At 42.6% G+C, this 12,791-nt stretch overlaps 1 protein-coding gene across 2 annotated transcripts in view; it reads left to right on the top strand.

Moving 5' to 3' along the window:
* The window catches only part of NSG1 (neuronal vesicle trafficking associated 1), a 76,783-nt gene that overhangs the window by 10,644 nt on the left and 53,348 nt on the right, over positions 1 to 12,791 (top strand). For both annotated transcript variants that reach the window (XR_006390231.1, XM_044296311.1), the window contains exon 3: positions 2,994 to 3,110. Coding sequence is in view for 1 of the 2 variants with exons in the window: in XM_044296311.1 (XP_044152246.1) it covers positions 2,994 to 3,110 (117 nt within the window). In the remaining variant the exon portion in view is untranslated. The remainder of the gene's footprint in view (positions 1 to 2,993; positions 3,111 to 12,791) is intronic.

Genomic DNA, 12,791 nt, shown 5'->3' with positions numbered 1-12,791 from the left:
TTAATAATGTGCCCTGTATACCCCTTTTAAAGTAATAGTTTCCATTGAGTGACCTCTAAAAAGTAATAATTCCTCTTGTACCCCCTTAATTAATAATGCTCCACATGCGCACACACAGTTGCCACCAAAAATAAAATGAAAATACTCATCTTACCTTCATCCCCCGATGAGCGCAATAAATCATCTTTGCACAGCTGGCATCCTGAGCAGGCAGCGGAATGCGGTGACTTCATTGTGCCTCCAGCACCGGGATGCATCGTATGTGGCCTACAAGATGGCGCTTGGTAGGGCAAGGAACCTATGGCTCCCTACTCTACTATGGGCTTCAACTATATTGACTGCATTAGGAACGTTGCTCGCCTACGCCAGTGCACCCCTGGTGGACCCCTACATACAAGTGGGAGGGGGCCGCTCACTACCTCCCAGTAGCTAAGCCTCTGACCATTGTGCTGCCAAATATGACCACCCACATAGTACCCGTACAAATGAGTCAAGCAGACTACCCCTATAGTACCATTACCGCTCTCTACAGTATTGATAGGATCATACGTTTAAGCAGTCGCTCAAATGTCGTTATCTCTCCCTGCGCCAATCTCCACAATCAGAGATCAGCACCGGAGAATTCCATCTGGTAGAAACGATCTATAATTGATCTCCAGTATCAGAGCAGATGTGCGATGTTCTGGGCTGGAGCCAGGAATCCAGCTCTCTCTCACTAAGGGCTCATGCACATGACGGTATGGATTTTGCGGTTCGCAAAAAATACGGATGACGTCTGTGTGCATTCCGAATATTGCGGAACAGAACAGCTGGCCCCTAATAGAACAGTACTATCCTTGTCTGTAATGCGGATAATAATAGGACATTTTCTATTTTTTTTATGGAACAGACAAACAGAAATGGAATGCACACGGAGTAACTTCCGTTTTTTTTGCGGACCTATTGAAATGAATGGTTCCGCGTGCGGTCCGCGGAAAAAAAACGGACACAGAAAGAAAATACGCTCGTGTGCATGAGCCCTAAATCCTAGAGACTTGCTTGTCCTAGGATGAAGAGTCAGGAGCCACAGGGATAAGACCGGGGAGTCTCGGGTGGCAAAATATAAATATTTTATATCATCAGTATGCGATTAATGTGGGTGCAGATGCCGCAGTCACACCAATAAAGGTTCCTCAACTGACCACACCACTCACTGGAGCACGCTCGGTCAGCTGACATGGAAGTGGTATTTAAGCGATTGCCTTAATACCTCCACATTAACGTTAGGAAGATAAAAAGGGATTCTATTCAGCCCCAGAAATAGATACGGTGTGGATTTACAGGGATGATTGACTTCCCCTATGGTAAGACCACACTTGGTGGCATTAATCCCCTTATAGCGAGGGGCGTGCAGTATTGTTTTGTCAGGGATTATGTATTCATATCACCCTCCTGCCAAGCTAGAAATCAATTACATGATAATTTTGCCGCTCCATATGATATTCCTTTTTTTTTTTTTTTTAACAAATTAAGATGTGATAGATGGCAGACGATGGAGAAGGAGGCAGAAGTGCGGCTCTGATCATTCCTATCTACGTGACCTGCATCTCTGGTCGCGCTGAAATGAAAGGTTATGTATGAAGGAGGGTTTGCCGCCTACTGGAAAATGAAGAAATGTTAGGTTGGGATCGATGGGCTTTACTTTAATATGATTGCTTGAATTTCTGCCTCTGTACCGGCCGATAACATGGAATCGATACATGAAAGAACCCGGTTTTACATTGAACTGGTTTTAAATGTCCTTATAGTTGAGATATAGCGGCATCCGTGGAGAGATAGCAGTGAATGGGACTGAGCTGCAGTACCAGACATAGCCACAGCTCTATGTGTAGCGCTGCGCCTGTAGAAACAGTGGCGTGCACCTGTTTGGTGGGCCTGCTCTAATCAATGTGCGGCGACCCCCTGAAGAGCCGGTGTGGAGGATAGGTGTGGTAGTGACCCTGATATAAGGGGTTGTCCGGGTTCAGAGCTGCATCTGGACATATCCCTATCTTCACGCCTCTGTTCCCTCCCGATATTTCATGCTCCGATGCCCTCTTTTGCCCTGCGCGAAAGGCATTTTTCGGAGATCCGTTGACTAATGGGCGGGCTTTAGCCTGTAAAACAGCTAGGACAGCGCTAAAGCCCACCCATCAGTGCTGGCGACGTAAGCGGAAGCCTCCACCTAGCCGTGTACCAAAGTAAACAAAAAGCCCCTGCCCTGCGCGATACAGCGCAGAGCATCAGAACAGGGGGGTTGGGGCTTGGGGGGGTGAAGAAGGGGATATGTCCGGGTTCATCTCTGAACCTGGACAACCCCTTTAAGCATTGTGTCACGGTGTACTCCCTCAGATTTGCTCCCTGGGGATGGGTGCAGTAGAAATATAATACTGAGGAATGAGGCCAGAGTTAAACGTAACAAAGCAGAACTTTAAATAAATACAGTAGCTTCTTCCTGGTACAAATAGCCGGAAGCATACAACAAAATACATAGTAGATAACAATGAGGTACTACAGATGTAAACCTCCTACAGAAGGCCCCTTTAACCAATGGTTGTCCAGCTCAAAACATCAGCCTGATGTTTATGAATGGAAATGTTCTTGTTTTCTATGCAATGGTAGCAAATCCTCACCTGTGGAAAAATATGCATGCTAAATCGGCACTGAGTTTTGATGCTTGCAGATATGGAGGTCTATACCTTTTTTCGCCTGTGGGGGCACTGTTATTTTGTTCTCATCAAATAATGCAGCTCAGGATTAACAGTCTGACAGCAGAGGGCAACTCAAGTACTTATTTTAGGTTGAAATCCTCTTTAAAGTCCATCAGTTTTGCAGGTTGATGAAACCTTCTTTACCATGACATCCTATGTTCTATACCTCATGTAACAACCCAGACTTTCAACTGCTCAAAGCTGTATTATGTAAGGGTGATGTATGTGTAGATCATTTATTAAATTACCTTTTTTTCCTTCAAGGTTGTGGTGAAAACAAAGACCGAATATGAACGTGATCACAAGAAAGGGAAATTTCGTACCCCAAAAATTGCTGAATTCACAATCAGTATCAGTGAAGGAGTGTCGGAAAGATTCAAGGTAAGCAATGTGTATGACCATCCTTGGAGGATGGGACATGCGGGTCGTAGAGTTTCTGATTGGTTGGACGCGGTTATTTAAGTGTGATATCTTGAATATATGCTGGCAATTTTTTTATTACAAAGTTGGCCCCACCATGAACTGTCCTATTAGGTCCTATGGAGGTCTCTGGCTCGAAAACCTGCAATGAGCATGTTAGTGCTCCAGAAAAGACAACCCGTTTATAATGAATACATAAAAATTGTGTAAACTTGTTCATGCATAACATTACCATTTTTTGCTACAGCTTGTATTATAACCCAGAGCGGCATTCATAAGGCCTCTTTCGACAGGCGTTGCGGGAAAATGTGCGGGTGCGTTGCGGGAACATGCGCGATTTTTCCGCGCGAGTGCAAAACATTGTAATGTGTTTGCACTCGTGTGAGAAAAATCGTGCATGTTTGGTACCCAAACCCGAACTTCTTCACAGAAGTTCGGGCTTGGGATCGGTGTTCTGTAGATTGTATTATTTTTCCTTATAACATGGTTAAGGGAAAATAATAGCATTCTGAATACAGAATGCATAGTAAAATAGCGCTGGAGGGGTTAAAAAAATAAAGAAAAAATTATTTAACTCACCTTAGTCCACTTGATCGCGAAGCCGGCATCTCCTTCTGTCTTTATCTTAGCTGCGTGGAGGAACAGGACCTGAGGTGACGTCACTCCAGTCATCACATGATCCATCACATGATGGACCATGTGATGACCGGAGTGACGTCACCACAGGTCCTTTGACTGCAATCAGCAAAGAAAGGGACAGGAGAGATGCCGGCTACGCGATCAAGTGGATTAAGGTGAGTTAAAAAAATTTTTTTTTTTTTTTTACCCCTCCAGTGCCATTTTACTATGCATTCTGTATTCAGAATGCTATTATTTTCCCTTATAACCATGTTATAAGGGAAAATAATAATGATCGGGTCTCCATCCCGATCGTCTCCTAGCAACCGTGCGTGAAAATCGCACCGCATCCGCACTTGCTTGCGGATGCTTGCGATTTTCACGCAACCCCATTCATTTCTATGGGCCTGCGTTACGTGAAAAACGCACAAAATAGAGCATGCTGCAATTTTCACGCAACGCATAAGTGATGCGTGAAAATCACCGCTCATGTGAACAGCCCCATAGAAATTAATGGGTCGGGATTTAGTGCGGGTGCAATGCGTTCAACTCACGCATCGCATCCGCGCGGAATACTCGCCCGTGTGAAAGGGGCCTTATTCTGCAGGTATCGCAGCTAATTGTTGTGTTATATGGCACAACCTGTAGCCCGGGGGTCACATGCGGCCCTTGATACCATTGTGTGTGGCCCCCAACCCTCTGGTAACAGAAATGTATGTCTAGGTCTTGTGGCTGATCACATGTATCTCATGTATTCTTCCATTAGATGGGAATCCTGGAAGTGTAACTAAACATTTCTGATATATACTGTATGTTCAATATGCCATAAACATAGTATTTCAGTTGGTAATACCCCTTTAAGCTTTATTTTCGGCCCTTGGAAATGGTTCAGGATGACAAGGTGGCCCCCAACCAGAAAAGGTTGTGCATCCCGACATAGATGCTCAAGTCAACCCAAGTTCAGGTGTTGTTTTAGAGACTGTCTTTCCGTTTTGGGTCATGGAAGGTAGTCTGAAACAAAGGACCCCCCCCCCCTCTTTCTATGATGTTCATATGACCTACCAGGGCATATGGACAGGTTTTGTTTTTATGAGGCCATCCCTTGTAAGGACACATGTCAGCATTCATCGACTTATAACCTGGAGGCCGAAATGGGCATTGGGCAGGACGCCTCCTTTTTTAGGATAAGGAAGGCACAGTAAGCGTAAATCGTTAGTATAAGTAATCCAATATAACAATTCTGGAACATCTTTTCTTTTGTGTTGTTCCTCCTGGAAAAGTACAAATAAACTGACAACTGGTCGTTACCATTCCCCTTGTCGAGGGGCTTGTCCTGGCATAGCCTGACATTGTCCAGTCATTGCTGATAGGGACACACACCCTTTGCACAAGGAAAAATGTAACAACTATGGCCTCGCCCACATTTCCGTGTCAGTGTCACATCCGTGAAAAAAGCGTACGTGTTTCATCTGTGAAGATGTTCGTGAAGAATCCGTGTGTCTGTTTTTACAATCCATGTGTCATCCGTAATTCACGGAAGTTGCTCAGCTGAAAATTAATTTCCAAAGAATCTCCTATTAGTCTTCAGTGAAAAACAGACGCAACACGGACACAACACGGATGACATCCGTGTTGTGCCAGTGATTTTTACGGACCTATGGACTTCTATGGGCGTGCTTGGTCTGCATCACGGATCAAAAAAGTGCATGTCCCTGTCTTTTTTTTTTTTACTGACCTACATGTCAATGAAAAACGGAGATGTGAACCAAGCCTTATTGTCAGTTTATTTATGCAATTCCAAGAAGAATAATTAAGGAACATCGAGGCATAACATTTTAAGAAAAGATGCTCCAGAATTGTTTCTAATACAAGCCTTTGCTTAAACAGATGTGCTGGGAGAGGCCCCCTTTAGGTTGGCTGTAGACATTCAATAGTTATTGGCCAAAAGACAGTTTTGATTAATGATCCTTTGAAAATGAGCATAAGGCCCCATGCACACCACCATATCCGTTTTGTAGTCCGCAAATCACGGCTCTGCAAAAGACTGCCGCCATTTTGCTTAAAACTCCTGTAGAAATGTCCTTGTGGCCGAGGAACAACCGTATGGATGCGGATAGCTCACGGTGTGCTGTCCACTTCCTTTGCAGATCCATTGAAATAAATGGGTCCACATTAGAGATGAGCGAATTTCGGGTTATGAAATTCATTTGCGATTCGTTTACTGGTAAAAGGTGAATTGCGTTGTGGATTCCGTTACCACGGACCATAACGCAATTCTATGACGGAATGCCTTTAGAGGCCTTCCGTTATTCATTCCGTCATAATAGAAGTCTATGGCCTGTATAACGGATCCATCCCATTTCCATTTCCGTCCCAGGATCAGGAGAGGACTCCTATGCATAACGGAAACAGAACATATCCGTTATGCAGGCCATAGACTTCTATTATGACGGAATGAACAACGGAGTGGCTCTAAAGGCATTCTATCATAGAATTGCGTTATGGTCCGTGGTAACAGAATCCTTAACGCAATTCACCTTTTACCAGTAAACGAATCGCAAACGAATTTCAAAATATGAAATGCGCTCATCTCTAGTCCACATCCGATGTGGACCGAAAAGATGGTCACGTGCATAGGTTCTAAAAGAACATTAATCCTGTAGAAAATGTATACAATGCATTGCAAAAGTATTCAACACCCTAAAAAATAAACAGATTTGGTGTATAATATATATACTGTATATGCACTGTCCAGTTCTAGCCGCCTCCTTGGAGCAGTTACCTCCATCCTCCGTCACTATATCCAGGTCAGCCCCGTGACTAAGACTGTTTGTAGCATTAGGTAATAGACTTTTCCAGGGAAATGACACTTTTGATCCGAGGCCTCCAGACATCTGTCATTCGATTTTGTCAGAATCGCACAATTCACTGCACAAAGGTTTCTTGCTATTGATTTACAGAGGAGGAAAAGAAATCACACATAATGCACACGGCCGTATGGTTTTGCGGTCCGTTTTAAACATAGTAACATAGTACATAAGGCCGAAAAAAGACATTTGTCCATCCAGTTTGGCCTGTTATCCTGCAAGTTGAGGAAGGTAAAAAAAAAACTGAGGTAGAAGCCAATTTTCCCCCCTTAAGGGGAAAAAATTCCTTCCCAACTCTAATCAGGCATTGATCCAGAATAACTCCCTGGATCAACGACCCCTCTCTAGTAGCTATAGCCTGTAATATTATTAAGCTCCAGAAATACGTCCAGGCCCCTCTTGAATTCCTTTATTGTACTCACCATCACCACCTCCTCAGGCAGAGAGTTCCATAGTCTCACTGCTCTTACCGTAAAGAATCCTCTTCTATGTTTGTACAAACCTTCTTTCCTCCAGACGCAGAGGATGTCTCCTCGTCACAGTCACAGTCCTGGGGATAAATAGATGATGGGATAGATCTCTGTACTGACCCCTGATATATTTATACATAGTAATTAGATCTCCCCTCAGTCGTCTTTTTTTTTTATGCAACCCATTATCTTATTGGCCTTGGCAGCAGCTGCCTGACACTGGTTTTTACAGCTTAGTTTGCTGTTCACTAAAATTCCAAGGTCCTTTTCCATGTCAGTGTTAGGCCTCATGCACAAGGCCGTGCCGTTTTTTTCGGTCCGCAAACCGCGGATCTACAAAAAACATAAGCCGTCCGTGTTGCCTTCCGCAATTTGCGGAACGGAACGGGCGCCGGCAATATAAATGCCTATTCTTCTCCTCAAAACAGCTGCGCCTTCCCCATTGAGGTGCAGCCCGTCCCTACAATAGAGCCTGTAGCCGATAGAGAAGTTGGCCCAGTTCTCCAGGATCCGTTTTTCAGTTTTTTGTTTCAGTAGTGTTTCCGTTCCGTTTTTTCCATTTGGTTTCCAATTGTGATCCGCAAATTGAAACGGAGTAAATTAAAATAAAAGTTGACATATAAGGTATCGCCGCGTCCGTAAGAACCTGCTCTATAAAAATATCCCGTGACCTAACCCCTCAGGTGAACACCGTAAAAAAAAAAATGGTGTAAAAAAAGGCATTTTTTGTCACCTTACATCAATTACTTAAATAGCAAGCGATCAAAAAGTCATACGCACCACAAAATAGTGCCAATCAAACCGTCATCTCATCCCGAAAAAAATTAGCCCCTACACAAGACAGTCGCCCCAACCCCAAAAATAAATAAAACTACGGCTTTCAGAATGTGGAGACACAAAAAAATCTTTTTTTTTCAACTGAAACAAACCCAAAAAGTAGTCATATTTGGTATTGTCGCGTCCGCAACAACCTGCTCTATAAAAATACCAAATAATCTAACCTGTCAGATAAATGTTGTAAATAACAAAAAATAAAAACGGTGCCAAAACAGCTATTTTTTGTTACCTTGCCTCACAAAAAGTGTAATATAGAGCAACCAAAAATCATATGTACCCTAAAATAGTACCAATAAAACTGCCACCTTATCCCGTAGTTTCCAAAATGGGGTAACTTTTTTGGAGTTTCTACTCTAGGGGTGCATCAGGGGGGCTTCAAATGGGACATGGTGTCAAAAAAAATAGTCCAGCAAAATCTGCCTTCCAAAAACCGTATGGCGTTCCTTTCCTTCTGCGCCCTACCGTGTGCCTGTACCGCAGATTACGACCACATATGGGGTGTTTCTGTAAACTACAGAATCAGGGACATAAGTATTGAGTTTTGTTTGGCTGTTAACCGTTGCTTTGTAATTGTAAAAAATTTATTCAAATAGAAAATCTGCCAAAAATGTGAAATTTTGAAATGTTATCTCTATTTTCTATTAATTCTTGTGGAACACCTAAAGGGTTAACAAAGTTTGTAAAATCAGTTTTGAATACCTTTAGGGGTGTAGTTTCTAAAATGGGGTAATTTTTGGGTGGTTTCTATTATGTAAGCCTCACAAAGTGACTTCAGAACTGGTCCTGAAAAAGTGGGTTTTAGAATTTTTTTGAAATTAAAATGGCATTCACAAAATGATCCAAACATGAAGTAGACATATGGGAATGTAAAGTAATAACTATTTTTGGAGGTATTACTATCTATTATAAAAGTAGAGAAATAGAAATTTGGAAATTTGCTAATTTTTCAAAATTTTTGGTAAATTTTGAGTTTGTTTATAAATAAAAATAATTTTTTGGGTCCTTAAGGGGTTCATAGGGAATTAACTTTTACATTCTGCATTTCATCTGACAGTTTATTTTCCTCAGTGAATACAGTGGAGAAAAAAATATTTAATAGCTTTGCTTTCTCCTCATCGCTCTCTGCAACTCCCCCCTCATTACTCTGTAGAGGGCCGACACCTTCAGATTTATACTTTTTACCATTTATATAATTGAAAAACATTTTAGGGTTAGTTTTGCTCACTTTGGCAATTGATCTCTTGCTCTCTAGTTTGGCTGCTTTTATTTGTTTTTTACATATTCATATTCTATCTCTCAGTGCTTCCTCATTACCCTCCTGTTTTAGTGATTTAAATGCTTTCTTTTTTTCATTTATTGCTTTCTTTACTGTTCTATTTATCCACATTGTTTTTTTTCTTGTTCCTTAACCTTTTATTCCCATAAGGTACTGTATGTACCTCTCACACTTTTACATTTTAGGATGCTTTTAAAAATATCCCATTTTGTGGCTGTATTATTATTTTTCAGGACTTTGTCCCAGTTAGTTAGGCCTATGGCCTCTCTTAGTTGGCTAAATTTAGCTATTTTGAAGTTTGGTATTTTTGTTCCTCCCTGTATAAATGCTCTTTTGAAGGATAATTGGAAGGTTATTACTTTATGGTCACTATTTCTCAGGTGTCCCCCAACCTGCACGTCTGTTGTTCTGTCGGGTCTATTGGTTAATACTAAGTCCAGTATGGCCGTCCCTCTAGTCGGGTCCTGAGCCAGTTGGGAGAGGTAATGGTCTTTGGTTATTGCCAAGAACCTGTTTCCTTTATGAGATATACAAGTTTCAGTTTCCCAGTCTATATCTGGGTAGTTGAAGTCCCCATAATAACCACCTCATTATGATTTGCCGCCTCGCCTATCTCGTTTAGTAGATTTTCTGTGGACTCTGGTATATTAGGTGGTTTATAGTAAACTCCTATTAGTAATTTATCGTTGTTTTGAGCTTCATGTATCTCTACCCACAGTGACTGCACATGTTCATGTCCCTCACTTATATCTTCTCGGACTGTGGGCTTTAGACTGGACTCTACATAAAGGCAGACCCCGACCCCTCTCCGGTTTTGACGATCCTAAACAGGCTGTAACCCTGTACATTAACCGCCCAGTCATAGCTATCATCCAGCCATGTCTCAGTTATTCCCACTATGTCATAGTCCTCCTCACACATCACCAACTCCAGCTCCCCAGTTTTATTAGTCAGGCTTCTGGCATTAGTATACATACATATAAGAGGTTTATGTATATGTTTTACCCTACACCTTTCCTTCTGAACTGTTCTAGTCCCTCCTTCCATTCCTCCCCCAGTCTCACTACCTTGTCCCCGGTCTCTATCTGCACTATATTCCCATCCTATAACATAATTACCCTCGCCCCCAGTCCCTAGTTTAAACACTCCTCCAACCTTCTAGCCATCTTTCTCCCCAGCACAGCTGCCCCTTCCCCATTGAGGTGCAGCCCGTCCCTACGATAGAGCCTGTAGCCGATAGAGAAGTCGCTCCAGTTCTCCAGGATCCGTTTTTCAGTTTTTTGTTTCAGTACTGTTTCCGTTCTGTTTTGCCGTTAGTTTTTTCCATTTGGTTTCCATTTGTGATCCTCAAACGGAAACGGAAGCATACAATGATGTTTAAACAGTAAGTACATAAAAAAATTGGGCTGGGCATAAAATTTTTAATATATGGTTCCGCAAAAACAGAATGGATACGGAAGACATACGGATGCATTCCGTATGCATTCCGTTTTTTTGCAGAACCATTGACTTGAATGGAGCCACAGAATGTGATTTGCGGGCAAATAGGGCATGTTCTATCTTTGAACGGAGATACGGAAAGCTTACGGAGTACCTTCCGTTGTTTTTGCAGACCCATTGAAGTGAATGGTTCCGCATATTAACCGCAAAAGTAACGCAAAAAAACGGAACGGAAACGTAAAAAAAATATGGTCGTATGCAGGAGGCCTAAGGCCCGTTTCTTCCTATGTCAGCTGGGTAATGACTAGCTGTAGAGATTTCTCCTTTACAGGTCCACCACATCTAGAGCCTCCCTGCTCCGTGTTTTATGTGCAGCAGAGGACAATCTATTGTTCCCTGTTATCAGCAGGTCGGGCTGACTGCGCCATTCTTCAGCAGGATTCTTGACATGTAATGTGATACAGGAAAAATCCCTTCACCCATGATCACTATGCTGTGTTACATACATATGCAGTGAGCCCAGGAGGAGCCTGAGTGGAAGACTGGAGTGGTAGTGGCTCTGGCTGCACCAGTCAATCATTTATGTTGAGTATTTGGATAGGTGCAAGGCAGGGCATGTAGAGTGCAATGGCCAGCATATGGTGCAGCAGACAGTTACCAGGCCAGATGTAGCAGAATAAGCATCTCTTTACTAAAGTGCAAAATGTGAGTTGTAGTACATCCAACAATAGCAAAAACACAGTTCCCACCGTATATAGTGTGAATCTCCCCAGGTTTTGTATGTATTTGAGCAAGGATGGAAATTATCGTACTCTTTCCTCTCTTTCTCAAGTCTCCTCCTGCAGAATTTATGGCTGGGCAATCTCACTTTTGCAGTTGTGACTGTAATTTGCAACTGAGGCGTACAGGTTTTACAGATACGACCGGCCAAGTCATGCCCAAGTGTGAAGGGTGTCTTAACAGTATTCGCCTCACTGCTGTAAGGTCTGAATAGCTTAGGTAGCAGGATACCTTACTGACTCCAATACTCAGCCAGGCAGATTTCTGAACCTTCTCATCTCTTTTTTCTCTTTCTTCCTTTCTGTAGATCATCCAGAGTTTGCTTAGACTCTGTAGCTTTAGACCTCTGGGACCCCCACCTATCTCTAAAACTGGGCACTGTGCATGCATGGCTTGCTCTACATCCACTTCTATGAGAGGTCTGAAGAAAGCCAAGCAGGCATGCTCAGATATTTTGCGAACTCCCATAAAAGTGAATGGAGAGCGTATCGTGCAAGAGCGGCCACCTCTCCATTAACCTCTGTGCGAATTCCAGTAATAACTGAGCCAGCGCTCGGCTATTTTCGGCACTCCCGTAGAAGTGATTGAAGGGTGGCCATCATTCACTTTGGGGGGCCCATTATAGAGATAGGTGCAGGTTCTAAAGGTGGGACCTTCACCTATCTGACATTGGTGGCATATCCTTTTATCAATATAAAATCCCTGCAAATTCTAGGTTTAGAAGTCCGGTAAGTGGTCCCATCAGTGACTGAAACTCTGTATGCACAGAACCACCCACTGGACTCCTAAGCATAGAACAAGCAGGGTTTTAAATGAATGAAATACAAGTTTTACTGAATCTTTCGACACAAATATATACATCAATCTGCTCCGCTCCTCCTGCTCTGTAACATGCTGCTTGTAGATCAAACCTCATGTTCAATGTCATAGGTTACCTTTAAATGATGAGAATAAAAATAAAGAGAAATATAACAATTTACCCATATCTGCTGGGATTCGTCACATCACTGTTTGGCCCTAATGATGTTCTTAGTTTGAAGGTTTGCACGTTGTTGTCTCTTTGGGATTATTCGGCATCCTGCGTTGCCATGATGGCTGCTAGGTAACCTCAGCATCACACACGGGGTACTGTAAGATGTAATATCTCAGGAGCTGACAAGATCAGCCGGTTGCTCAATCCTTTCATGCTCATGTCTAGAGATGGATGAAATTATTTGCAAGGGTTTCAACTATTTGTAGATGATATCACAGTCGACCATTAGGAGTCATTGAAGTGAATTGATGCTCTAATTGTAGATAGGCTTTCCATTACTGAGGCAGAGATACGGGTCTAAAATGTAAAATTTGACTATAC

This window comes from Bufo gargarizans, chromosome 1 (assembly GCF_014858855.1).
Source record: "Bufo gargarizans isolate SCDJY-AF-19 chromosome 1, ASM1485885v1, whole genome shotgun sequence".
NCBI lineage: Eukaryota > Metazoa > Chordata > Amphibia > Anura > Bufonidae > Bufo > Bufo gargarizans.
This window is presented reverse-complemented; position numbering and strand designations above follow the sequence as displayed.